The following is a 27,913-nucleotide window of genomic DNA, read 5'->3' as shown; positions in this document are numbered from 1 at the left end:
TTCAAACCTAAACCAATTTTTGTTTTATAGTGTTTAAGTGATATATATTTTAACATCATAAATGATGTTAAAATATTGGTTTGTCTAGTCAGACCAGCACCTGGACTTCAGTTATTTCCTTTACTTAGGACTTGAGAGTATATTCCCTATTCTGCCGGACTTCAATAAAATGCTTTGCACAGTACAGTTTGATTTGACCCCAGAGGTCAAACCTTGAACAGTTTGGGCAAGCAAGGACATCCCATTCAGACTTGGTTCAAAGGTTTGAATTTTTATTTTGAATACCATATTTTGGTGTGTATTGTGCACACTTTTTACCAGGATACTAATTTCAGAACATGGGGGTGCATATAATACACCCATACATCGTTTCAGCACATTTTTACAGACCTAAGATTGGTTGAAAATCAATGACCTCAAGGGAGTCAACATCAATCCAGAGACCACTTAGTTAACAAGTTTGTAATGTACGGAAATCGAAAATATGTTTGTTTCTAGCCCTTAATTTCTAAATTGTTAAAGCCAAAAACCCCAAAATCAATCTCAGTCTTGCCTTTGGGGTATAAAATATTGTGGAGCAATATCAAAGACATTGATATGCTTTAACTTAAGTTATATAGGTAAATTATATGAGATGCTTGTTTTTTTACCCAAATTCAAACATGGTTGGGGCCATACCAATGCCAACCATACTGTTGTGGTTTGGAGCTTTGATATAAAATTTTAATAAAAATCAATCTTCTGTTATCATACTATTGCATGAAAACTCATGTGTCTACAGACAACAACAGGGCCATACCAATGTTTTGCAGTCATACAACTAGAGGCTCAAAAGAGTAATAATCACTAACCTAGTTAACCATTTGCTTATTTGAAAAACTTGAGGAATGAGACAGGCTAAATTAAAATTAACTGAATTGTGAAATACAACAAATGATTTTAATAGCATTTTTATGACCTGAACCAGAATTTTGCTAAAGGCAACAGTATTTGAATTATTTAAAAAAAACCTGTCTTCTGGCCCCTATGTTCCATCTTTTGGCAGCCACATCTAGTCACATATTATTAAACATCACAAGTCATTTTGAGCACAAAACACTGAAAAACCAATGTGCTTATTTTTCATTAAATGATCTTAAATCTTAAATTAGAGAAGATTTTCAAAGCGTACATGTGAAAAAAAAATGCTTCTGGGGCTGTAACTCCTACATAGGGTGACTTTGAAAATTTTGGCATCTCATGATGCTGAACAATATTACCCTGCCAGAATACTGCTAAAGGCAACAACTTCTGAGTTATTTGCAAAAAAAATGCCTTCTCATCCCTATGTAACAGGGGCCTTATTTTTTCATGGATAAAAATTCTAACGGTCATTTTGTGTGAGATACCCTAAGGAACAAATATGCAAACTTTCATTGAATTCTTTATAATGGTTTTTGAGAAAATTTTCATGGGTCTGCCTCTTGATGTTGTATAATATTACCCTGCCAGAAATTTGCTAAAGGCGACGGTTTTTGAGTTATTTGCAAAAAAAATGCCTTCAGAACGCCTACGTTCTATTTTTAGTAATGGCAGCCATGTTTTTTCATGGATCATAAATCCCAACAATCACTTTGTGCACAATGCCAGCACTCCACAGTTTAGTTTAGTTTCGCACTTTTGGCTAGGGATGAAAAATGACATAAATGGAAACCGGTGGTTGCTACAGTGATTAAAAATGAAGAATCTATTGTTGATAAAACATTTTCTGAAAAAAGGGGACTTTTAAAAGTATTTTGCAATGCTTTACATATTTTCAATGTTGAAGGGGCTTTTTTTCAATGACAATTTGACTTCATTGTGAAAGTGAAAGTAAGTCAATTTTTTACCATGCTAAATTTAATAAGTGGATTACAAAGTGAAATAGCTCAAAATCTAACCGGCGATGCCCGTATGAGGAAGGGGTTTTTGAAGGGAAAAGTTTGAACAGTTTCAGGGATTGAAATAAAAATTTCAGATATTTTGCGGGAAATTTGATATTTTTAAACCTGATTTTATGAACTTTTTTGCAAATTTTCGCATATTTTTGCATGGTTTCTATGGTAACCCTATATGCTGTGGGTAATTTTTTTCCAGAAAATTTTTACTGCATCCTGATGGCCTTGGCTTGAGCTATTTCTAGATATATAGATTTACAGATGCTTGACAATTTTTTAAAGTGATAAATGTTACAAAGCATCAGATTACAAGACCAAAATTAGGCAGTTCTACAATACTGTGGAGTGCTGGCAATACTCTAACAACCAATCATGCCAAGTTTACATGCTGTTAGTGTAGTAGTTTCAAGAGGAGAAGATTTTGTCCACAACCATGACATCAACAGACACCAAGTGATGGCATGAGGCCAGGTGAACTAAAAATGTAGAGTGTAAGTTTAAACACATGTACAGTGTGAATCTAAGACATTGCATCCGCCAGATACATTTGGTTTTCAGGACAGTATGCCCCTCTTTTTTATATTACCTATTTTTTTTTATAATCTTCTGTCAAAACTACTTTTTTGAATGATTTAAAGACTAAGTGTTATATCATATTAGGCTAAAATTCATTTCCCAACACAACTTGCAAGATGATGGAAAAGATGACCTACTATAAGTTTACGTTATCTACCCTGTATCAATTTGATCCGATGGAGCAGTGTAGCAAATATATGTATAATTTACCTTAACAGATCACTCCAAATAAGTAAACTATTTTATTTTCATAGTCTCAAAGCTGTCAGTGCAAGATCCATGACGTAGTTGAGGTCTTTAAATACTCAATAGTAGTAAAAGCTCATGATAAAGTAATCAAAATTTTATTCACTAACAATAAATATGGATTGTATAATACTGATAAATATAATAAGAAAAAAATCATTGATTATGTCAATTTTCTCTAGTTAGTATCACAGTAGGTGCAAAAAGTGCAAATATTAAATAGATAAAAACAATAAAAAAATTTTAAAATGTCTATATAGTTCTTTACTACTAAAAGATTTAATTTGGATATAAATCTAACTTATCAAGGTAAAATTTTAAATCCTAAAAAACAAAATAACAAACTCTACAGGACTTCCAAACTCCTGGGATGTACAAAGCATAGCAATACCATGGTGTAACAATACTAAATAATCTAAGTTAAACTCTCTTTTGTAAAATATAGCTAAAAAGATCTCTTCAAGAAAATATAAATGAAAAAAAAAAAGAGAGAAAAGAAACAATTTCAACAAAATTGAAAAGCAAACAAAACCCATATCTAAGTGAGGCAGTGCTTTGTGATCATTCATTGGTGAACCAGAGAGGGCATTAAGATCTTAATATATCTTTTGTCATGACATATTTACTTAATCCTAATTCATAAATAAATTCATTTGTACAACTTAAATAGTTAAGTATAAAGATAGGGTTAACATGGCAGTTAGAATAGAAAATCTATACAAAGTACATGACCCTGTGTGGAGAATTATCAACATTGCGACCCTGTCTGGAGAAGATGCTGGCAGCTTTATCAACATTATGACATCATTTAAATACATGAAGAATGTAACTTTATACTTCGATAAATACTGCAGGATAACAGCGGAAAATGGAAATCTAAAAGTATTCCAAGCCTTGTACAAAACATGACTGAGTAAGATGTGACATTTTCTGACAAGATGTTTTAAACTGATAGTTTATTTTTTTTTCTGACAAGACATTATTATTCTGTTTATCTGTGACATTCAAGTCAATGGTATCAACAACAATAAAGTGCACTGAGAAAATATCAAGCAAGGGCAAAATTTGCAAATGTTTCAGAATTTTGGACAGATCTACGCAAACGAAAGGAAAACCAAGAAAATACAACTATTTGAAAGAAACACAAAGGTCAATCTAATACTACAAAAGATACACAATGCACACTTTTTAATATTACAACTACAAATTTGCAGGAATAGAAAACATAAATACATTGTCTCCTCTATAAAACCTGCTAGTTTTCCTTCTGTAATCATGCTCCATGTAGGACATTCATCATATTGAATTTACAATAAAATTTCATTTTATTCAAGCATCTAGACTTCCATGCCTAGAGAAATATTGATCTATGTAGAAATTAAATTAAATGGGAGAAGACCTATGTTGTTTTTATATCTTGTATAATGAATCAACTGTAAAATGAAATTAGAAATAATAAAATTGTATACGAGAGAAACTTCTAAAACAGAAATTGCTAAACAAGAAATTCAATAACCAAAACTTAATATAAAACTTATCTATTGGACATAAATGTTACTAAGAGGAAGTTGATGCCCCTTCAGTCTGAAGTCAAAACCCATGATGTGGCATACCTATATAAAGCTTCTGTCAAAATATCAAGTGGCCGTGATAAGTAGTTGCAGAGAAAAAATGTAATAAAAAAGTTGTGGATGAACAAATAGACAGATAGACAGGCAATTAGACAAATGGACACCATGGTCACTATATACCTCCCATAAAAGTATAAGTTCAATTTGGATTCTTATACAAGTCAACAGACACTAGGCTTAAGACTAATTGAAGTGAAAGTACAAATACCTCAACATTGTGAGATTTTCTTAATGAAAAATGACTAACTCCTCATAGGTAAATAATACACACTATAATCAAATTTGATGTATGTTTTACAATTCATAACAATGTGTCGAAGTTTGAAAAGATTCTGTCAAGTAGTTCTTTATAAATCAATAGGAACCTAAGAGTGTAACAGATGGAAAGACATGGGGATAACTGTACCCAACATTAGTCAAGCTGGGGTACAAGTTGGAAAAATGGTAATACTTTCTATTTTCTATGGCAATAACTTCAAAGAAAATAATCTAATTTATGAAAATTGTTTTGAAACACAACACTACAATCTTGCAAAGTTTTGAATGATTATGGAAAACACACAAGTCATCAATATCTCTCACATCAAGATAAAAATCATCAGAAAATTCATTAAACATTTTACAAAAATAAGGTAATGAAACTGAAAAAAACAGGAACTGGTACAGCAAGAAAACAATAACAATTCACAGCCTATATCATAGATTCAGTATAGATTAGAACTTGAAACATTTTAATATAAAAAGGACAAAACAAATAAAATGAATAGATTGTTTAACAACAAAACAAACTCAACAACTGAAAATTTGAACATTTTGGTCTCACTCCATTAGCATTGTCGATAAAATTGTCTACTAATTCCAGGATTGCCAATATCAATTCTAAGCTACCAATTAAATGTTGGACTAAGCTTAATGAAACTTGGCACAATTCACTGTTCAGAATCAATGGCTTAGAAATAGCTGCTAAAATTGTTCAAGACTGCGTAATTCAGATAGACCCAACCAATAGCTGTTGAGGGCAATTTCATAAGTTAGATTACTGAAGATTGGTAGAAATAATTAGAAACTGATTATCGTAGGCAAGAGTGATTGTGGTATAAATACTTCTGTGGTAGAAAAGATGAACTTGTGCAATAAATTATGCAGGAGAAATAAAAACTTTCGAAGAAAATAGTTGCGAGTGAACAAAGGAAATCACTTGTCAGTTTTTCACAAGATATATCTGTTTAAACTCTCTTTACACTATGAAGTTTTGAAAGCCACTAACTCTTTCTAGATTTTGTATTATGTATAAAAGGAGATGAGATTTGACCAATTAGATAATAAATACTTGCAGATAAAAATACCCTAAGATACTAAAAATCTAATTATACTATTACTCCTCAACTGTTTTTTTTTTCACCGGTAGCCAACTGGTAGCCAACTGCGTACTTTCTAAAGAAAAATGATAAATATTTATGAAGACTTAAGCAGTATGATAGAGTCAATCCTAGCAGCATTATATAAACAGAAATGTGATCCAAAGTCAACAAGAAATGAATAACTTTATATACATATATGAAAACAAACAATAAAATTTCAAAAACTCAACATGAAAGATTAAAAAGGCATAACATGTAAATGTATTATGCTAGCATGTTAATAAAGACTGGTTAATATTATGTCATAATGAAAAACTGAGTCTTTCATCACAGATAAAAAATACAAAATACTACAGTTCTACAGTAGAATAAAAAACAACAACCAAATAATCAAATGTAAATACAGGAAATAAGCTCAGACAAGGCCCAATTGCTTTACTGGACACCTAAATTTGAACAGAAAATGTTCCATATGGCCAACAGAAAAAACTTCCATCTTTTGCAATTTGGTCTCCTTTTTAAAAAAATGAACCCCTGAAATCAGATAATGAAGCAGAATACCCAATTTAACAAATATGTATCTAAAAGTCCATGTTCAAATCCATTTTTTTTAATAAGAATTGGCAATTTCCTTCATCTGAAATATTAATCATCAATATACCAAGGCTACATATTTGTTTAATTTTATGCATATAGCTTTATATGGCTTTTTGTTTGTTAACGGAAACTGGAAAATACCATTTAAGTTATTATTTAAGTTGCATGCTAAAAGTTGCAAGCGTTTTGACTAATGACTATTTATCAATGCTCAGCAGAAGTATTGTGAGTCATTCTTTCCAGAAAATCAATGATGATATACTGTTAGTTTTCCATTCCTTGCAACAATCAGTCCTGGATACATGGACAAACAGCTCATGCTTTTAATATATATTTGTAGTGTTCAATACAACTTATATCAATAGATTGGCTTCCAGTTATTCAGTAAAAGGGAAGATTTCATCAATTTGTCTTCATCAGGACCAAATATAAATCTAACAATAAACAGCTAGTTCCCATCACAATATATGTTTTGTATACGTGACAATTATCATACCACTACAAATATAATGAGAGAGACCAAGTTAAAATGTTGTAATTATAATAGTATCATAATGCATTAGAATGGAATCTGCAAAGTCAGGGACTTTTTCAGTTTCTGTATAAAAGTTGGGTGTACTTCACTTCACTTACAATAGAATTATTTGTACACAAATGTTTAAGAGTTATGGCGTTTGAATACTTTACTTAGTATAGGTAACTATCTGGCATCATTGACGTCAGGAATTAATTATATATTAACCTATAATTCATTGATAGACTGAAGTTATAGGGCCAAATTACAGTATTAAAGTTAACATAGGAGAAAGGGCATTTACAATCGTATTTTCAAACAGTTTGCTGTGATGCAACAGAATAACACAAAAAGCTTCGATTCAATGTGCACTGCTAGCATAACATGATTAAAATATTATTAGTTACAAGGATACGGCAAATTTAGAATGGGACTTAAAATTCATATTTAATGCAACTTATTATTTTCTGTATTAATTTTACATTCAGTCTTAAACAATCACACATCAAAATCCATCTAAATTTAATCAAATCAATTTCTATGGAATTGTGAAGGTGACTTTTCAGATCAATTACAGGGCATGATTACACACAAGCATACATGTCAGATTCTATGAAATAAGATATGTTAAAGACTATCACAATTATTCATTTAAGTATCAATCCATGTCTTCACAAACATATTTGTTAATCTGAAATCCAACTCCTACATGCCTATACTGGCAGTAAAAGTTTTTTTTTCTCTCTGATGGCTGATGTCCTACTGAATAGCTGTTCTGATGGTCTGTTGGACCAGTTGAATCCAGTTATATCTATCCTCATCACAGTCGGCAGAACAGTACCACTCCCTTTTACTTGTTTCCAGAATAAACCCATTCTGAATGTCTAAAAAATAACAAAATAGACAGTAAGGAATAACCAGTCATTTACATGTCAAACATACAGGATCCTTAATTATCAATACCTATTCAACTTGTTTATAGTCAAAAAATAGAAACCAACAAAATAAGCACTGCAATATTTTAATGAAATAAACATGGCATTCATAAAAATTGGACCAAAACAAGTACTTTAATCTGAGTTAGCCATAGGACCACTTGATTTATGATTATGGGAAGTATTGTCACATAAATTAGGGTCCTGAATAGATACAGCCTATAGCTGACCAATAGAGAAAACCCTTGTTGGTTTAAATATAGAAAAACTAACTGTTCCACCAACTTAATCACAAGTACAAATTTCTTTCAGAAGTTAATTTACTGTGAAAGGATGGGAAACATAGAGTGCAGAAAACCTTAAGGAGTGCTGGATGTCTCTGTGGTCAGTCAAAAATTATACATCTGAGAGAAAAATATTGGACTGACTAGCATACCAGTACTGAAACAATTTTTCAATGTCTCTACGAGATGTTAGCAACTGTGATATTACCAGCATTTAGTGATATAACAGCAGTTCATGACTGTTACATAATGTAGTTCAATTTTATTTCCATGATATTTTTGAGACCTCTTACATGACTCATATTTTGTTGAATAATATGCATAAAAAAAAATAACCGAAGTCATTGAACTTTCTAACCAGTAAATCATTAGTACAAAACTGATTTTGGATCACTGTATTCTTCTGGCAAGTGCTGTCTTGAATATATGTAGCATGTACTGACCAGGAAATGGGGGCACACCAATAAAATAGGTAACGGTTAGATTGGGTTGTACTTAAACAAGATGTTTAATTTACTTCAGACCATATTAGAAAGGACAAGAGAACACACTATAGTAGTTAAAGGTATTTGTTTACTCCAGGACTAAGCATCCTACATTACAGGGTACTGTCTCAAAATTATGAGCCCACATTCAAGATTAAAACTCCAAAATCAATCACTCAGTAGCTAGCAAAATAACCCAAGGACCTTAAAGAGCTTATAGTATAAAGTATACAGGCTACTGTGTTGTCCAAATATAACTTGATAATGTATGGTCACTGTGAACAGTGTCAAATAAATATTGGACCAGAATGACCAGCATATGGCATGACTGGTGTGATAAACAAATTGACAACCTGTCAAGATGATTTAAGAGTTTATAGATCTTTCAGGAGAATGACTCCATTACTTAGTACTATCTAGTTACTTGTACTCTTAACACAAAGATGGCTTAAAAAGTAATTTATTTCTGTTCATACGTTAGTCTCTAAACATGCTGTTTACAGGCATACAATAACAGCTTAAATATTGTTACTGTTGGTATCTATACAATGGTCTTGTAAAACTACTTACACTGTAGATTTATAGTCTATAATGTATACATTAAATGTCATGGCAAAAGTAAAACCTAATTTTGTATTGAATGTTATACAACTGATTCCTAATATTGTCATCTGTATTCAAAAGTTAGCTACAAGTCCCAAATGCCCCAACCAACAAAATAACACCTCCAAAATTGTCATTTTGTCCCATTAACTTACAGAAAATTAATGTATTTCTCACAGAGTATCTATTAATGTGTGTTAAGATGTTATTTCATTTTTACTGCTATTTAATTTCACAATTAACTTTCTAACAAACATGTATTCTGTTTTTATGGAAACTTATTAATTGGGACTCATTTTCAAAGTTTTTTCTTGCTTGCAAAATTAGCAAAAATAAAATGCTTACAAAAGTAAGTTGCTTTACACTACAAAAGATGAAAAATACATGTACATGAATAGTGAAAAAAAAACCACCTCAAACTTGACAAAATTATGACAAGTTTCAATTGAAATTGGTATGTTGTACTATATAAAACCAATAAATAAATATTGGTTGTCATTTTTCATACCATTGTGATTATACTGTTTACTATAGACCTCACACGGTGGATTTTAGGAGTATCATGTTTATCTATTAGAGACAACAGAATCCTTACAATAACATATTTTATAACAATAGAAAGAATAAAGGACTATAATATGCCCATAATAAAACAATTGTCCACTTATACCATGTACTTATTGCCCTTAACTGAGGATACTTGCCATCTGCTACAAACCATATGGGATTAGGTACAAGTACTTTACAGTACATTCTTTGCAAACCGCAAGGATTGAAATATATGCATTAAATCATAATGTTTAGGTCCTCACCTTATGACATCAACAGATCATACAAACCAAATACCCTACTATACATTGGGGCCATGCCCACAGCTTGCACTTTACACTGCGACCATGTGTCCTGCCTGCACTATACATTGGGGCCATGTACCCAGCCTGCACTATACATTGGGGTCACGTTCCCAGCCTGCACTATAATTTGGGGTCACGTTCCCAGCCTGCACTATAATTTGGGGCCATGTACCCAGCCTGCACTGTACAATGGGGCCATCTACCCAGCCTGCACTATACATTGGGGCCACGTCCACAGCCTGCACTTTACATTGGGGCATAAAACTTTAAGTGAGACACAAGAACATACTTTGCACTATATCACTGCTCCAAAACTTAACACTCCCACAACTGTCCGTGCGAGACCCAAAAGGTTAGTCAAGACGTTAAAAACCCCTTAGTCCTAATACTGTCACAAACAGTACTAAATTTATAGCCTTGAAGTACACGCTTATCACTATTACCTTCCCCTAAATCTTTGCCACAGACCACATGGACAAGGTGCCTAACAAGTACATGCAATGCTTTATTGTGGTTGAGAGGAGGTAACACTTCCCACTACACTTCCTTAATTCAAAAACAATTCAAATCTTTGTTCATTTTCATAGTACAAAAAATGAACAAATTCTGCGTACTTAAAACCTGTTTACGGACCCCTCATTCTCATTTTCCATTTTGCTGCCACAAATCAAATGGCCCAAAAGCCCCAAAGTACAACACTTTTATCATTTTACTGCCTCAGAACATATGGATCACACACATTGTAAGTACCTGCTTAGCACTAAACCACAACCCTATAATCCTTTTACTGCCACAGACCATCTGGACTAAGTGCCCTACAAGTACATGCTTTGTACTAAAGACCTGATCTTCATAAACATGTTTTGTTTACATCAATGATAGTTAGTTATTCCAGAGTAAACAGTATCAAAGATGTAAGCTTTACATATTGGCTTACTTATCACACCTAAGTATTGATAAAACTTGTATAAATTACACTGACCAACCATGTACAGGTAGACTGGCAGGTAATTTGTCCTGTCAAGGTCATTCCTGTTCACAGCAAGTTTAAGTCACCTGAGAAATGACCGACAAATACTATCTTGTGTCCGGTAGCAAAAACAAATTATACCTATCCTGGTCAGTGTTTATTTATCAATTGGCATAACTGTACTGACTGTTAGCCGAAGTCATGTGACTGATACAATTGTTTTATTCTGAAAATGATTATTTCTTCACACAAATATTTTGAAATTGTTTTTGGGTCAGGAGTGGGAGAGGAAAACTACTAAATGACCATTAAAAAAAGAACCAAAAAAACCATCTCATTAAGAATACATGAAAGTTCTTCTTTACAAGTTAAAGACTTCATAGTGTGGTTTAAGAGGAGTAAAGGATACAAAAAAAAATGAGGAATAAAAGTATTACACCTCTTGCTAAAAATCAACCTAATACACTTCTTTTTACTGCCATGAAATTTTCACTTCGGTTTTTATTTTTTTCAAATAACATTATAATACTGTGTACAATTGCATATTCAACACTACAGAAAAGTAGATTGACTGCAGAAAAAAGAGACTGCACAAAAATTTCCGAATTTACAGTATATTTGTCAACTTGCACACTTATACAAATCCTGTAAAGTATACAATAGAAGGCATATCCTTAAGATGACATCGATAATAACCAAGTAACAATATTAATAGGTATACATTCTCTGTCCCTATGAACTTTGATCCCAGACAAATAGCTTTGATACTTAGTATTTTCTTTGATACAATTCACTCAACTTGACTGTCCATGCAGTATTATGTTGTATATATCTGTTATGTAGTGCACTAAGGTCACACAGTCACCAATCTTTTGTATACATCAGTATATGTTTCCCCAGCTTATAGTATGGCAATATATCAAAATAAAACCAAATTAAAACAAAATTAATTGTCTCAATAACTTAACAAAATGTCATAGTGATAAACTGTGTAAAAACAAACTCAATTTCTGTTTAAAAAAGACAACAAAATATTCTGTTTTCACTTTTACTCTACTTTTTGAAATTGAATTAGCATGAAAAAAAACTCTGGGATAACTGTGAAATAAACAGAAGGGTAATAACAAAATTACTCTTCAATTCTCTAAGTTCTGTGAGTCTTTCATGTTGTCATCATAACAAACTACAATTCTCAGAGTTCTGTGAGTCTTTCATGTTGTCATCATAACAAACTATAATTCTCAGAGTTCTGTGAGTCTTTCATGTTGTCATCATAACAAACTATAATTCTCAGAGTTCCATGAGTCTTCATGTTGTCATTTTCAAACAAATGAATTTACACTACATTTTCCAATAAAAATTGATTTCTTTAATTCTATAGAACATTTCCTTCAGAAAGAAACATAATCAAGTTTTGTATCATTCTACTTAAGCAACCATTGTAATAACAAAAGTGTAAATGAAACTTTCAAAAGCAGAATTCAAATTTAGCACAGACAACCAATCATTATAAAACCTTTATATTACTTCCTTTCATTCATAGGTTATTTATGAATGAAACATTATGTTATTTTTGTCCATTTTCTCCATGTATCAAAGGCAATCATTGACTTAAAACATCAAACATCATATTAACTGTAAAATCAATGGGAGAGACCTCATCTGGCAAGTTTCTAAAAATAAATTAGCTGACCTAGCTTCTCAAAAATATAGGTTTCAAAGCCAAACAAAAGATGGGATCTTGTGAGGAACTGGTAAAGATATGTGAAGGCTGATTTACATGGATTTATTTATTATTTTGTATTTACTGTGAAAGTACTTTAATTCGAGGATACCAATTTTCAAGTATTTGGGAAGAAACACAGTTCATGGATTCTTGAATTCGTGGCTTTTAGATTTTCAGTATGAACATCAATGAAATTCTCTTTTTCGTCAGGAACCAAATTTCGTGGTTTGGCTTATCCACAAAAACCAATAAAATTGGTAAACATCAAAAAATAGTACTCTCACAGTAGTTCTTTCTATTTCCACTTATTCATTTTTCCGTATCTTCTGTACTGTTTTGACTACTGGTTTTACTGATTTTGACTGGTGGCAATTTTATGCTGCCCATTTGTGTTAAAATATACTGGAAATAAAAAATGGTATTGGGAGCGGCAGGATAAGCACTCATAAACCTGGTTTAACCCACTTGTCATTTTGGAAATGCCTGTACCAAGTCAAGATAATTTTGATGGTATCCAACTATCCAGTTGTTATCCAATATTGCCATTTGTGACATGGACTTTCCTTTTGACTACTGTCCAGATTTTATCAGTCTAGAACTTTGCTGGTGTTACTTAACCTCTTCTCTCTTATTTACAGAAAACTGACAGTTATATAATTGTTTATTGATTTTCATTATTTTGGAGATGGACAGAAGTGCATAAAAAATGTTACCCACAAAAGTAAGTTCTTATTTAGTGTTCTATCCAATATCATTTGGGCTAAAATCAATGTCTATGAAAAAGTAAATTTGACAGAATCCATGAAATTTACCTACCACAGAACAAAATGTGATAATGTACATGCCAAATTATAATAAATCCTGATTTACTGCCCCTATAAGCCATAAAAAGCCAGAAAACAGAGGAAATTCCTGACAGGTCATTAAGGTCATACTAATGCTTTAGGACTAATTAGATAGAAAAGAAATACAATCTGAATTAGGCTTTCTTTGATCAATGATGGAATTCACATCTTAGGAAAAACCTGATGGCAACCAAGAAATTAAAGCATTAATGTAACACAATCCCATGTTACTGGTGGCTAATGGACCAACTTCATCCAATCAAGGGAGGCTATATTAGGAACTAAGCTGGTGCTGATGTAATCAGAGAATGGATCTAAACCTTAAGACAGAAATGAAGTAAATTGAAAGTTATAACCATGATTTGCTTACAGAAATTGTCTAGGTAATTAAGTAAAATTAAAAGGAACCAACTGTTATGTGGCAGGACTAAGATTAGTAGGACCAAACTAAGGCCTTCAAGATTTCTTAACATATTTACCATATACCAACTATTTAAATGGACCTCTTGTCAAGATAGATAGTTGACGGAAGCTTAGAAACCAAAAAGAGGGAAAATGACAAACCAAACTGATAAACTCAATGCTATAGCCAAATAGTCAACAGAGAGCTTCATAGAGTGTATGACAGCATTATGTTGAATTCTGTCACACTTTAGCATAGGGAATTACAGTTCATTATGGACACATCAACTGGTTTGGACACAATATAGCACAAACTTTGAAATTCAATTAAAGGTGAAACAAAAATAAAAAAAAGTTTTTTGGGGGCTTAGCACATTATGGCCCCTTATTACTCAACACTCATTAGAGACATGTGAAATCTGATAGGTAATTGCAGGCAGGGATTTTTGTTTTAAATTTAGTATATACAATTTCAGACCAAAAATAAGAGTATATTTTTGGGTGTGACCAAATTTCACACCCCTTTAACTCCAAAACAATAAAAGATAATTCTACCCTGTTAAAAAAACACTTTTAAAACAGAATTTCAAAAGAACACATTGACATCTGAATCATTAGATATGGTTTAATAATTAACTGTTTCTGTTAATTCTAATGATAACACCTATTTTCCCCTTTTTACCCCTTATTTTTAAAAGGGTTGGCTTCAAAACCAAAAAAAAAAAAATTATAAAAATAGGTACAATGTGTAAAAATTTCAAAAAGATCAGAAATATTTTACTATAGTTATCATAAATAAACAAAATTTAACCGACATTGCTGCCGACAAGGTTATACCATTATATGGCTGAAAATTTTTTTTCACTGTCATTTAAAAAAGAGGAGGATGTATAACAAATGCCAATGCCAATACCAAGGTAAAAACCAGAGGGTTGGAAACCACATCAATGATACTGACTAGGGAGGCAGGAACTTCCAATGGAAACTCAGTTACCTGAAGGTTGGAAACCACACCAATTATACTGACTTGGGACAGGAATTTCCAATGGAAACTCAGTTACCTGAAGGTTGGAAACCATGTTAATGATACCAACTTCGGGACAAGAACTTCCAATGGAAACTCAGTAAGCTAAAGGTTGGAAACCACATCAATGATACTGATTTGGGACAGGAATTTCCAATGGAAACTCAGTTACCTGAAGGCTGGAAACCACGTTAATGGTACTGACTTTGGGACAAGAACTTCCAATGGAAACTCAGTAAGCTAAAGGTTGGAAACCACATCAATGATACTGACTTGGGACAAGAATTTCCAATGGAAACTCAATTACCTGAAGGTTGGAAACCACATCAATGATACTGACTTTGGGACAAGAACTTCCACTGGAAACTCAGTAAGCTAAAGGTTGGAAATCACAGCATGGTACTGACTTGGTACAGGAATTTCCAATGGAAACTCAGTAACATGTGAAAATTCTTCTACTTTACCAATACCAATATTAGACAAAAGAGAATCAAGTGTCACCACTTTCAGAGAAATAACATTCAAGCCATTGTTGTTACACATATTTCAAACAAATACCTATTTCATAATATAAGTTTCACTTAACTTTAGGTGTATCAACTTAGTCTCTGGGTAATTATATTTTTTGTGGAAATTTATGTCAGGCCTAAAAACAAAAAAAACCCAAAAATATGTGTTTCTGGTAACCCGACCGACCACTAGGGCTTATCCATATTGATGACAAAAATAAAACAAGAAACAAAAAACAAAAAAACTACCTACCTTCCCTAAATTTTGAAAAGGGTGTTACCGGAAACACATATTTTTTTTTAGGCCTCAATGCTTTGATCCAACTATGAATCAAACATCAATACATGTTCTAATACTCTGCAATTATTTGCGACAAATATGAAAAAAAAATGAATGAAGACATTATATACCAACAGTGATTAACAGAAGTATCGGTAAAATCCTAGGAAACAAATACATGTATGAGATGATTAACAGTTTACATGGCTGGAGGCAGTTTGATCAGCTGATGTGTAATCTATACCTGGTTAGTACTGCACTTCTATATGGTGCCATGTTACATAAGACATTGGTAAGAGATATAACCATATCCTGATGTCTCTGATATGGGCTTATATCATGTGCACAGAAACTTACATCTGATTTAATGAAATAGGTATGATGTGAACATATATCTATACATGTACCTGCATATTAGCACAAACACAGAGATTCAACTATTAACACCGTGTTAAACGGAATTAGACCATACCCTCCGACAGGGAAGTACCAAATCACCTCAACCAAGGAATAGGACAGTATAGAAATAAGGATATGATAACCACAACTGTATAGAGTACTTAATGATCACTTCATTTCCATAAGGAAATCATACATATTCATGAGCTATGATGTCATTTTGTTTTATAAAGTGCTAACTTACTAACCAATTTAACATAGACCACTTTAATAACATAAACAATACAAAAGTTATGTCTGAAGGAAAACTTATCACTATGGAGTATAATCAAAGATCTAAGAATAATGTATAAGTTAAAGGGCATTCCCTTGAAAAACATTGCTATCGAAAGCACAATCTCACTCAGGTGACATTAAGTATCCTGTTTGTGATCACATTATCCCTGGAGGACTAACTTTACCGAATTCGGTAAAGTTTTTTTTTGTATTTGACATGACAGATTTGTATTACATGATTTATCACCCATTCTAGAGAACCCTTCAGGTTAATCACGAGACATGAAAGGTGAAGGTCAAACAAACTTTAAATGTACAACTAACAGGCACCTTTAACATCATACCTGTAGAGAAATTTATTACAATTTTAATGAAACAAATTAACTTTTTTCACGTTTTTGTTTCTGAGCACAAAATTAGTACCTTTTTGAGTACCGGTATTTATGTCTCCATTAGTTTGGAAAAGTTAACTATCATTGCTATATAACCAAGGGGATGGCTGTTGGACAAAATGAACACCAGTATAAAGCATTAATGGAACATTAAGTAATACCCCACCAGGAAATGGTGAAAAAAGGGGGAGTGCAAAATTTTTAAAATAACTCAACTCAAAAATAAACCAAAAACTTCTCATCAATTAGTATTACTGGTGTAAAATCAGTTCATGTAACTATCAATGACAACTTTACAAATGGATGGAGAAGAACCATTCTTTAACAGTATAATAAGAAGGTAGGGGAGAACGTATAGATCATACATAAATTCCAATGGGTGAAACAGGGCATCTGAAAAGACACTGTATAATACCTTCCCATTTAGTAGTGCATATTAAAAAAAACAAAGTGTGAAAATTGTCACATTATCATCTTGTAATCACTAGGAGCCAGACAAGTTGCACACACCTGCCAATGTTAAAAAGGGGGTATCTTAAAATACTACACCATTATAGTTCTAAAGGATTTCTAACAACAATTAAAAAAATCATTAGTACATGTACTTTATTTCCTAATCCCAACCAAATAAATGACCATACATTGAATCATAATCTTAAAATTTATTGCATACATTGATGACAAAAGTTACAGTTCATTTATTACTCAATAATACTGTGAGTTGAGTGATTTTAGATTTCCACAACACAATACTTTTTACAAAATGTTAACAGTCACATCACTTTTTTATAAAAATTCACTTCACTCTGAATTTGCCCTGACATTGATGGTGTTCAAGGTCACGGCCTATATTTGTCCAAGAAATAATCAGGGTCAGAAATTTTTAAATGTTCTACACAAAACAAATTTGAAAATTTGTCATTTAGAAATTTAGAAATGTTTACTTAACTGACATGATAAATCAAACCTTTAAGATAAAGTAACTAAAATCAGAGTACAGCACAAATAACATGTGACGTCAAGCACTTGTTAAACCAAGCCAAATCTGATAAAATTTCAGGACCTGTTATTGAAAAAGTTTAAAAGATCAAAATTATAATTTACTTTTCGAATTTAAAAGGGCAAAACTGAAATGTAACTAATGATAGGTCTGTAATATTTTCTTTCAGACTGCAGTATGAGGTCACCCTCAGAAAACCATAGCATAGTTATAAGTGTTATAGATACCATAAGGTTATAAATTTTTGTGTTGTAGTATTATTTTTGGTATTTTCAAGATGAGCAGAAAAGCTCATGAAACAGTCCCTGCAAAATTTGTGTTTTAACATTTATAAAGGTTTATCATTCTTAAAACCAAGAAAATGTATACTATTGTACATGTTCACTTGACAGAATCTGTAAAAAAAAAAATCATCAACTTAAAATATGTAAATATTTCTCCAACAATCCAAGGTAGTTATAACAACTACAAACCTCTCAAGAGAGAACACTGGAGGAAAAAGTCAGTCACAGATTATATACTGTTCAATGACACTTTATCTATCAAGTGACGACCTTCAAGCAAGAGATAACCCCAGGAAACAATCAAAGAAAGTTGTCATGTAATTTTAATAGTTATCCTAAGCTTAAAAGGCAGTCACTTATTAGAGTAAGATTAAAACTGACTGTAGCTACATGTCATTTAACAGTTAACACTTTACATTGCTTAACTTCTAATGTAACATTGTGAAAAGATATGTATTTTTGAATTTTAACTAAATAAAAAAACAGAAGTTTCTTACTGAAGTAAAAACATCACCACCAAAACAACAAAATAATTAGAAACAGAAAAATCTCCATACAACAGAATGAAAAGTACTAGTATGTAAACTTGACATTTCTCCTTATAATACTGACCTAAGGACAGGTTACAAAACAAGTAGGCACTGTGGTGAGAGGCTTAACCGAATTCTATAAAACTGAATTTATAATCAACAACAAAGTCCTCACCTAAAATCTCTCAACCATCACTGAACCAAAACAAAATACCATTTACATAAAGTTTCTATATTCTGATACTTGCACTATATATAATTTCTAATTCAATGTGATTTGTGAACCTTTGAATTTATTACCCTCCTTTTACATTAAACATTTCCGGCTTGCAGTACACAAATATTTTACCATAATATTAAACTGCCTTTGTTGAGTGTTCTACATAAATATTTAAAATTTTGTTATTCTTGCAGGTTATTGTGATCGTCATAAGTATATTCTGTTTTAGAATAATAAGGATTTCAAAAGGTTACAGATTCTTGTAGAAAGAAATTATGAAATGAAAAGTGGGGGTCACTGGAAAAAAATATTAATGCTATGAAATGGATAAAAACAGTCTGACAAAATTACTGAATATGAGCAGCCTACATCCTTTATACATACCAATGTTCCTAATTCACTCATTATCAAATCTACATGAGATAGCATTAGCTTGTAAAATCATATTGTCCTTTCAGTGTTTTACTGTCTAAAAGATGCATAAACTGATAACAAATATATGCATTATTTTTTATTTAAAACAAAACAAAGGCCCAAGGCATTAACAGCAGTCCATTATCAAGATCACCAGACAGATGGACTATTTTAGGAAGAATAAGGGCCTTGAAAAGATACCTTGATTTGTGATTACGTGACCTCAAAGTAATTTCTTCCAAATTTGTAGATGTTAGTAGACTATAAACCACTGGTTCAAAAGTTCATGAAAAAATATACTGCTTGTTATATTGAGATAGTTAAAACAGTTAGTTTCTATAACATTGGTTTGTATTACAAATGTCATCAGTCAACAGGTTTTCTTCTACTTCATCATAGTTAGCAATGAAGGCAGGAGTCATTTAAAACTGTTTCTTTCTTTTTTTTTCAATTTCATCACTGGTGCCCAATGAAATAAAAAATAAAGACGTTCTAATCATTTTTCAATTTACAAAATAGAAGAGAAGTGTCTAACTGTATAATAAACAAACAGTGGGACTGGGACACAGACTGGTTACCTAATCAGTGCTGCTAATGAACCAGAACAAATCATGACACAGTACTGCTGGGGTTGTTTGTTAAAGTTAGTGACAGAGGATCAAGTGATGTAAACAAGTTCTGCAACTTGATTTATAAAAAAGACAATTAAGTTGTATCAAGAAATGTCACTACAAAATTACACAACTGATTTTAAAAAGAAATATCCAAGCAAGTTCAAAGAACCAAGAGTCCAAAATTAGTTCATTATTCATATATAACTATTTTAGTTTAATCTTATTTTGAACGTTTGAATGTTTTAGTTTTTATTATACCATTGATATGAACATTCAAAGTTAAACAACTTCACGTTTCCTTGAAAGAAAAACCAATTAATTGTGTATAGAGAATAAAGGATTGATGGATACCTGGTCCCAGATATTAACCTTGACACCTGAATGAATAGCAATATTATCACAATGATAACCAATTTACATTAAACAAATTGTTCCATGCCTTAGATGTTGATAGTAATGTCCATGTTTCTTTAGAATTATTTCTTTATGGCTTAGGAAGTACATTTATTGCCATAAAGCAAACCAAGATAGAGTCTCCACCAAGTATAAATAATTTACTTGCCAAAGGCGCTACATGTTCAAAATTGATAAAGTAATCACTATACCATGAAAGCAATCTGGGGTTTACAGATTGTCATAAATAAAATCTATCCAATAACTTAATTTCAAAAAAACTATTGATGAAAAATATTTTTGCTTTTAGACAATTCCATATTTTTGGGAGTTTTTAAATTAGAATTTTCAACAAAAAGTGTGTCACGAGGGAGAGTAATGCAGGTCAAAATACTTGAGTTTGTTATAATAAAACTTTAAGACAAATCAAAACCTTTATGACCCAATTTCAATCCATGAGCTTATAATGCCTTTAAATCTACAGCACGCAAAATTTACTATGAGACAGATTTAACTCACAGACTGACAGATTTAAAATTCATTGCATGTGCCCTTTCAGCAAAATGGTATAAATACATTATCATGTAAGTCAACATCCACAATGGCTATCTTCCAAGAATAAGGCCATGTTTTCCAGTATTCTAGAGAAATAGTGCCAGTTTCTATAGATAAGTGGTATAACTAAGACTAATTGAGTTAAGTGCAAATATCAAAGGGCAAGCTATTTATTCTTTTTTGTTTTCATATTACATCATTAATGTACAAAAATAAATAACAAACTAACCAGAAACATGCTACAACCTGACAACTTCTAAGACTGTAATTGGCCTACCATCTAGACAATACTTCAGATAATAGCTGTATATACATATAACATGCCATACAGACCCTACAAAACTGTGAAAAGGCCAATATTCCATATCACGTACAACTTGTCTACATACTTTGGCTTGCTTTGGTTACTTTAATAAAAATTTGCTGTTATAGTTAAATATGGGTATTAAAGAATATTTGTAAAGAAACAGAAAACCTAAACACTTGAGCTACTGCACAACTAGTATTATTATTTTAATTTGTAATGCATAACTGGGCTGTTTAAAGCCATAGTTACTTAAAATAAGGCAATTGTAAAAAAAGATGGGGAGCACTCAATGGAGACGTTGGTCCATTACTGTTCTAAAACAAAGCAACAAATGAATTATACACCTGTTTAAATTTGATAGGAAGTTAGTGTGCTATACTTAAATATAGCTAGAATACTCATGATTTAATTTTGGTTAGAAACGAAAGCAGACATAAGTTGAAATCTATAAATTTACCAAAAGATATTGAAATAAAAATAAAAAAGTTATTGCCCATCTATAAAAGTGTGTATTAATGGCCTATAAGGAAGACATAAAAGTGCCATACAGTTATAATACTAGGTTTCAGACAAAATAACAAGAATGGATATGGTGAATATTTCAAAGAGACAACAGCTCCATAGGGATGAAAAATGACAGCTCAAGGCCACCCATGGGTCTTCACTGAATATCAAGGAAAGCCTCACACCTCAGGCTGCTACTGCTCCTAAACAACTTAGTGCACAGGTACAGCTGTATATTCGATGTACATTGGAGGATACTCTTTATGTATGAGTGTCATTTACTTCAAAACGTTACTTTCTGTCCATACCAGAAAAAATTATACATCACTCCTATCAAATGGCCATATCAAGTTCATGATATAGTAAGTTGATATTCGAAAGCAACCAAAGTCATCTACAACATATGCTCTATCTTTATGAAGATAGTTCTCATCTACCCATGGAAAGCCAAGATTATTGCCACAAAATTCTGACCAAAAGAACGAGGGTCTGAAAAGGTGATTCCAATATAAAACCCACCCATGGAGAGTGGGTATTGTAACTAACCAATTTTTCAACTCTGATAATGATTTTTTTTACTCCCCCTTGTTCTATATGTACTGATTGTATATTTACATGTTATATATAGCAACAGTCTCTATATAATATTTATGGTAATGTCACAACCTTTTCCATACATCACTGCCAAGATGATGCCTGCTTCAGGTTGAAATTGTTTGTTTGGTTAAAAGTTTTTGTTCCAAATTCTGTGTTGCAACTAAAAGCAAAATAAAGGTGTATACATTGTTTTGCATGGTAAACTCCCACTCAATATCAAGACAGAAACCAAAATTCCTTAAATATGTATGCTCTCTGTATATAAATCAACATACCACATTTGAAACCAATCCGTCCAGTGGCAGCCACGATTTGTGCAACGAAAATGTACGGAATGATGGATGGAAAAGGTGATTCCAATTTCCTACCCACTTTTTGAGAGAGGGTATAATATTTACTTGAGAAGATTTGATAAATATATTTTGCAAGAAGGCGTGAAAATGCTGGTCAAAGCACTGTACATTCAGGCAGTTTTAGGCCTCATCTAAATATATGTTTTACATTAAGTCAGTACAGTGTTAATCTGGTACTTACATTTGGAGTCAGGTATCTCTGATATTTTTATTCTATTATGGGACAAACTGACTTCATATCTGTACGTATGTTCTATAGCTCGGCTGAATGGGTAGTGACGATCCGTTCTTCTGGTGATGACAAGGGCATCATTAAACAGGAATAAACCAAGCATCTCATAGTGTTGGTAAGCTCTGCAAAGAAATTCACACCACTTATTTTTGGGAAAGAACAAAATATTTATAACCCTGACTGTATACTAACTGTCTATCAATAACATATTTTTTCACTCGATATTACAATATTAATGAACCACCAGTTTTATTCAATATCTGTAGTAAACTTTGTAAGTTATCACTTTAGTAAAGGGTGGATATGTTTAAATACTTTACATATATTTATGAAACAACAATCTGTACTTCTCAACAAAACTTGGTTAATAGGTAAGTTCCATTTGGTGCATTATATAAAAATATTCTTGTAGATATGGTGTATGATGTTAATCTAATATTCCTACAGCTGAATCAGTTTATTTGAATCCTATTCTGAAGGAGAAATAGCCGTCTCTTAGAACACCTAATTTAACACATTACATCACCGGATTATTAAATAGATCTAATGCACTTTGCTACTGCTGTTCTAATCACAGAGAAATGTCATTATTTTCTCATTTTCTTAAACCCATTATCTCAAATAGAATCAATAATTTGACCAAGGTCATGTGTACTTTTATTTTTATTCTTCTTAGATAATTAGTATATTGACAGGAACTAGTTTCCCTCATGAAGCTGTCAATACCATTGCAAACATTATTGTATTGTGTAAAACTGCAATAAAATTTTTTTTCAGGGCTTTCCAAGTAGAAAACTGGAAATTCTGAATGAGTCAAAGCTATGCAGAAATTAACCTTGAAGTCCATTTGCTTTGTGACAGACTGAAAACTATCCATATAGGCTAGTAATACTTGTTGCTTTGACCAAAATACCCAAGTCTGAGGCAAAATAATATTTTGCAAAGGTAATGTTAGTAATGATCAGGATTCATAAAAATAACAACCAAATGAGGACAATAAGGCTATAATAATGCTTCTAAATTCTTACAAACAATGGAATTTGATATGACCCCTATATTTTTTGTAGGGGATACAAAACTATAGAAATATTCCCTGAAAAGGAAAAGTCTGCTTGATAGCACTTTTGGGGAATGTAAAAGATTTGCCATAGAAAATATGGAATTCAACTTCTCTATTTTGTCTTTCACAAACTCTTGTCAAAAATGTATTACAGTTCCTTCGACTTATGAATTATTGAAAGTCACTTTTGAATAAACAAGTTTACCTCTCTAATGACTAGACTCCCAAGAGGAAGGTTAAATAAAACTGCTTGTTGAAGTACTTGTCTCCCAGAATTATCTTGAAAGCTTTCTTACAGAAGTCAGGCAAACAATTAGAAGTTCTCACACTTATTGCCAAGTTTTCTATCAAGCTATTGCAAAAACTAAACAAGTAACTCAGATATTGTTCCAAACGAGCAGCTAAGATAAATCAAACTATTTTTATTACGACATCAAAGTCATAAATTAGGCTTTGTACATATGTTTGCATCTATCAAACTCATCTTAAAATATAATTGCAGCATAATATTTGGATTTTATCCATCCTATATATTAGCTGACTAGTGGGGAAACTTTCCACAACATCTTGTATTACATAATATAAGCTGAAATGGCATCTATCAACTAAGTCTGCTGAGTATATAATCAAATTTTGCAATCTTTCATTTTAAAGTGTATCATGTTATTGCCTACAGTGAAGGGTCTAGTCTTCAAATTATTCTGGTGTTAGCAAATTTGTATGTTGGGAAAATATATTTCTGTAGGACCTTAGGTATATAATGTAGTATCTGGCATTGATTCAAGGACTGGATCAGCATAATGATGTCCCCCACTAAAAATGGGCTTAAACAGGATTTTAATGCTGGACATTTCAATGTACACAAAACAGTTGAAAATATTTCAGGCCTTTATGTTAAATAGATGACCAAAAATCATGACGACAGAAAGTGCAGTGTCAGGACTAACTTTTTGTCATTAAATCTAAGATAGCATGTGTACACATACTCAATTTGATATCATCTCTAACTACAGATGATTATGGACCCATAACTAGTATTTTGAACATGACCTGATTTTACAAGTTAGAGGTGTCCAACAGATTATTAGCATTTTAATCACCTTATTGTTCAAATAAATATCTCTCTGTTTAGTTAGGTTTGAAGAACAGACCTAAAATAAACTCAATTGTGGACCTTTCAACTATAAAACATAATTGTCCTTCACCGACTTACTGCTGTCATTGAGATAAATATCTCTCTATAGGCTTTTTAATCTTAGCAAAAAAGTATCTAAACCTCTTGATTACAAGGCAAGGATACATAATCAAATCTGATAAGAATACAAAGAGGACTACCAACAAGGAAAGAAATAGCTGTCCAAACTCTTTTTTTTCTTTCTCATGGAAGCAATGGCTGCTAAAACTGGGGTCTCACTGAAATAACTCATCAAATAAAGTTTGATCTGGTACCACTCCCGTTCAGATTGGAGGTTGTTAAGTTTAGGCAGGTGTTCAATTTACACAGGTTAAAAATGCATTAACATTCATGTAATGTGACTTCAGTAGATGTCTGGTTTAGACAGGTTTACAGTTTATTCCGAGTTCGGTCAAGACAGGTTTATGGTTTATTCAGGGTTCAGTTTAGACAGGTTTACGGTTTATTCAGAGTTCAGTTTAGACAGGTTTACGGTTTATTCAGAGTTCAGTTTAAACAGGTTTATGGTTTATTCAGAGTTTGGTTTAGACAGGTTTACAGTTTATTCAGTTTGGTTTAGTTCGGTTTATGGTTTATTCAGGGTTCAGTTTAGACAGGTGTATGGTTTATTCAGGGTTTAGTTTAGACAAGTGTATGGTTTATTCAGGGTTCAGTTAAGACAGGTTTATGGTTTATTCAGGGTTCAGTTTAGACAGGTTTATGGTTTATTCAGGGTTCAGTTTTGACAGGTGTATGGTTTATTCAGGGTTCAGTTTAGATAGGTTTCACTGTATAGCTAGTTTCATACAATACAAAGGGTTAATATTATATGATAAATTTTCCTTAATTTTTATCTCTATAGGTAAATCTGTTGATTGATATTATTGGTTAAGTCATCATCTCAGTTGAGAGTGAATAAAAACTTGATCTAGAATGATAAATCCTACAACTAATGTTTTCTATCCCTCATCACATACAGACGCATGCAGTGATGCAAACATTTCTTGATTGAGAGAGAATAATACATGCATTTAAGAGCCTTCGAATTTTTCTTGCTACACATAGACTACCAACAAAAAGTCGTAACATAAAATGTCTGCCTAACATTCCTTACTCTGTCATAAAAATGGGTACAATAAATCTAGATTTTACAGCTTTCACAAAAGATTGACTAAAATGCTAAAAAACAAGCTCAAAATAACAAGGTCTGGGGGGGGGGTCACAAAATCTGACCAAAATAACTAGACAAAAGTGCCAAAAACCCTGACCACAATAACAAGGCCAGGGGTTACAAACCCTGACCAAAATAAGAAGGCCTGGGGGGTCATAAAATCTGACCGAAATAACAAGGCCTGAGGGGTCACAAAATCTGACCAAAATAACAAGGCCTGGTGGGTCACAAAGTCAGACTAAAATAAAAAGGCCTGGGGGAGTCACAAAATCTGACCGAAATAACAAGGCCTGGGGATCACAAAATCTGACCAAAATAACAAGGCCTGGTGGGTCACAAAGTCAGACTAAAATAAAAAGGCCTGGGGGAGTCACAAAATCTGACCGAAATAACAAGGCCTGGGGATCACAAAATCTGACCACAATAACAAGGCCTGGGGTTACAAACCCTGACCAAAATAGAAAGGCCTGAAGGCCACAAACCCCAACTAAAACAATCATGTCTAGGGGCCACAAACCCAGATTAAACCAGGCCTCAGGGGGCCAGAAAAATCTCATGGTAACTGCAATCAAAGTCTTTGGGTTTTAATACATCACATTAAGTTAAGGCTATTGTCTTTTTTTTTTTTAAGTTTTATTGTGTTACGGCCTTTACAGCACATTTAACATTACATTAAAAGTCTGTAACAGAAATGGCCCCTACTTTCTAGTTTTGTATCATGAATTTCAGAAAACAGATATGACAGAAGCCTGACAAAAGTATCTTCACAATGTAACCTATCAAGGTTTTATTTTCAACAGCACCTGTAGTACAAATGGCTAAAAGATTCAAGATTGATGGATTGGTGTACTAGAAGTACCATGTACAGATGGTCAGGCTTATATTGTACTTCAGGACAGTTAAGAATGTTTAATTAAAGACTGTGTTGGAACATCTGCTGGCTACATGAGAACATTTACACTTAAAAGAACAAAATGGTTATGAATTATTCATAACACAAGTAGTCTGTCATCAGTACAGAGATGACCTTACATTATATATTGTTCTGTAATTTTATGCCTCTTTATTAAAGAATTCCATTGTGTCAGCCTCAGTATTGGAGAAAGTCAAATTATAGGATCCATCTAGGTGACAGTCATATGAGAAATGATACTGTCATATTAAATTGATTTTTTTTTCTGAAAAGTGTGGTTGTTGGCCAATGAACTAATTTAAGGTCAGTGCATTGTATTCACTGATGACATAGGAGGTCAATGGTCCTACATCACGATTTCCTGCAAGAATGTAAATTTACTTAAAGTTTCATTTGAAGTAAAAACACTATCACCAGCAAGAATAAAAGCTAAAATATAAATTCCTTCGTAAATTTCCCTGTAAGGATGTAAGAAGTTTGTTCACCTTATTATAACAGACACATAGGAGTCTGCTACATTAACTACTCCATGTCACTGGTTCAGGATTCTACAACCGTAAACACAATGAGAGGACAGAAAAAATAAAATTGTGAAGGAAAGACAATCGACAATTACTTAAAACATTTGTATGTACAAAAAAATAAAATCATCCTAAAGCAAAATGTACAATTATAAAGGAACCAATTTCATTTAGAAGATGAATCGACTTTTTCGTTTATTTTGAAGAAGTGTCATCGTTCTGATACCATGTATTTCATTACTTTAG

General features: G+C 32.3%; 1 protein-coding gene and 1 long non-coding RNA gene across 3 annotated transcripts in view; one reads left to right on the top strand and one right to left on the bottom strand.

Annotated features, from left to right (window-relative positions):
• Window positions 1-2,820: 2,820 nt before the first annotated feature.
• Window positions 2,821-27,913, bottom strand: part of LOC148614910 (epithelial cell-transforming sequence 2 oncogene-like) — a 65,388-nt gene continuing 40,295 nt past the window's right edge. For both annotated transcript variants that reach the window (XM_088589430.1, XM_088589431.1), the window contains exons 24-25: window positions 22,778-22,950; window positions 2,821-7,725 (exon numbers count right to left, since the gene is read on the bottom strand). In XM_088589430.1, the coding sequence (XP_088445556.1) occupies window positions 7,601-7,725; window positions 22,778-22,950 (298 nt within the window). In that variant the 3' untranslated portion in view covers window positions 2,821-7,600. The remainder of the gene's footprint in view (window positions 7,726-22,777; window positions 22,951-27,913) is intronic.
• On the top strand, window positions 22,539-27,281 carry LOC148614911 (uncharacterized). Its single transcript, XR_015923798.1, has 3 exons — window positions 22,539-22,593; window positions 23,606-23,773; window positions 26,963-27,281. It is a non-coding gene; the product is annotated as an uncharacterized LOC148614911 (long non-coding RNA).

The sequence above is a fragment of the Perna viridis genome, chromosome 6, assembly GCF_037379345.1.
Source record: "Perna viridis isolate PV_CMFRI_1.1 ecotype Kerala chromosome 6, ASM3737934v1, whole genome shotgun sequence".
Classification (NCBI taxonomy): domain Eukaryota; kingdom Metazoa; phylum Mollusca; class Bivalvia; order Mytilida; family Mytilidae; genus Perna; species Perna viridis.
The sequence above is the reverse complement of the archived record's forward strand: the minus strand, read 5'-3'. Positions and strand labels throughout refer to the sequence as shown.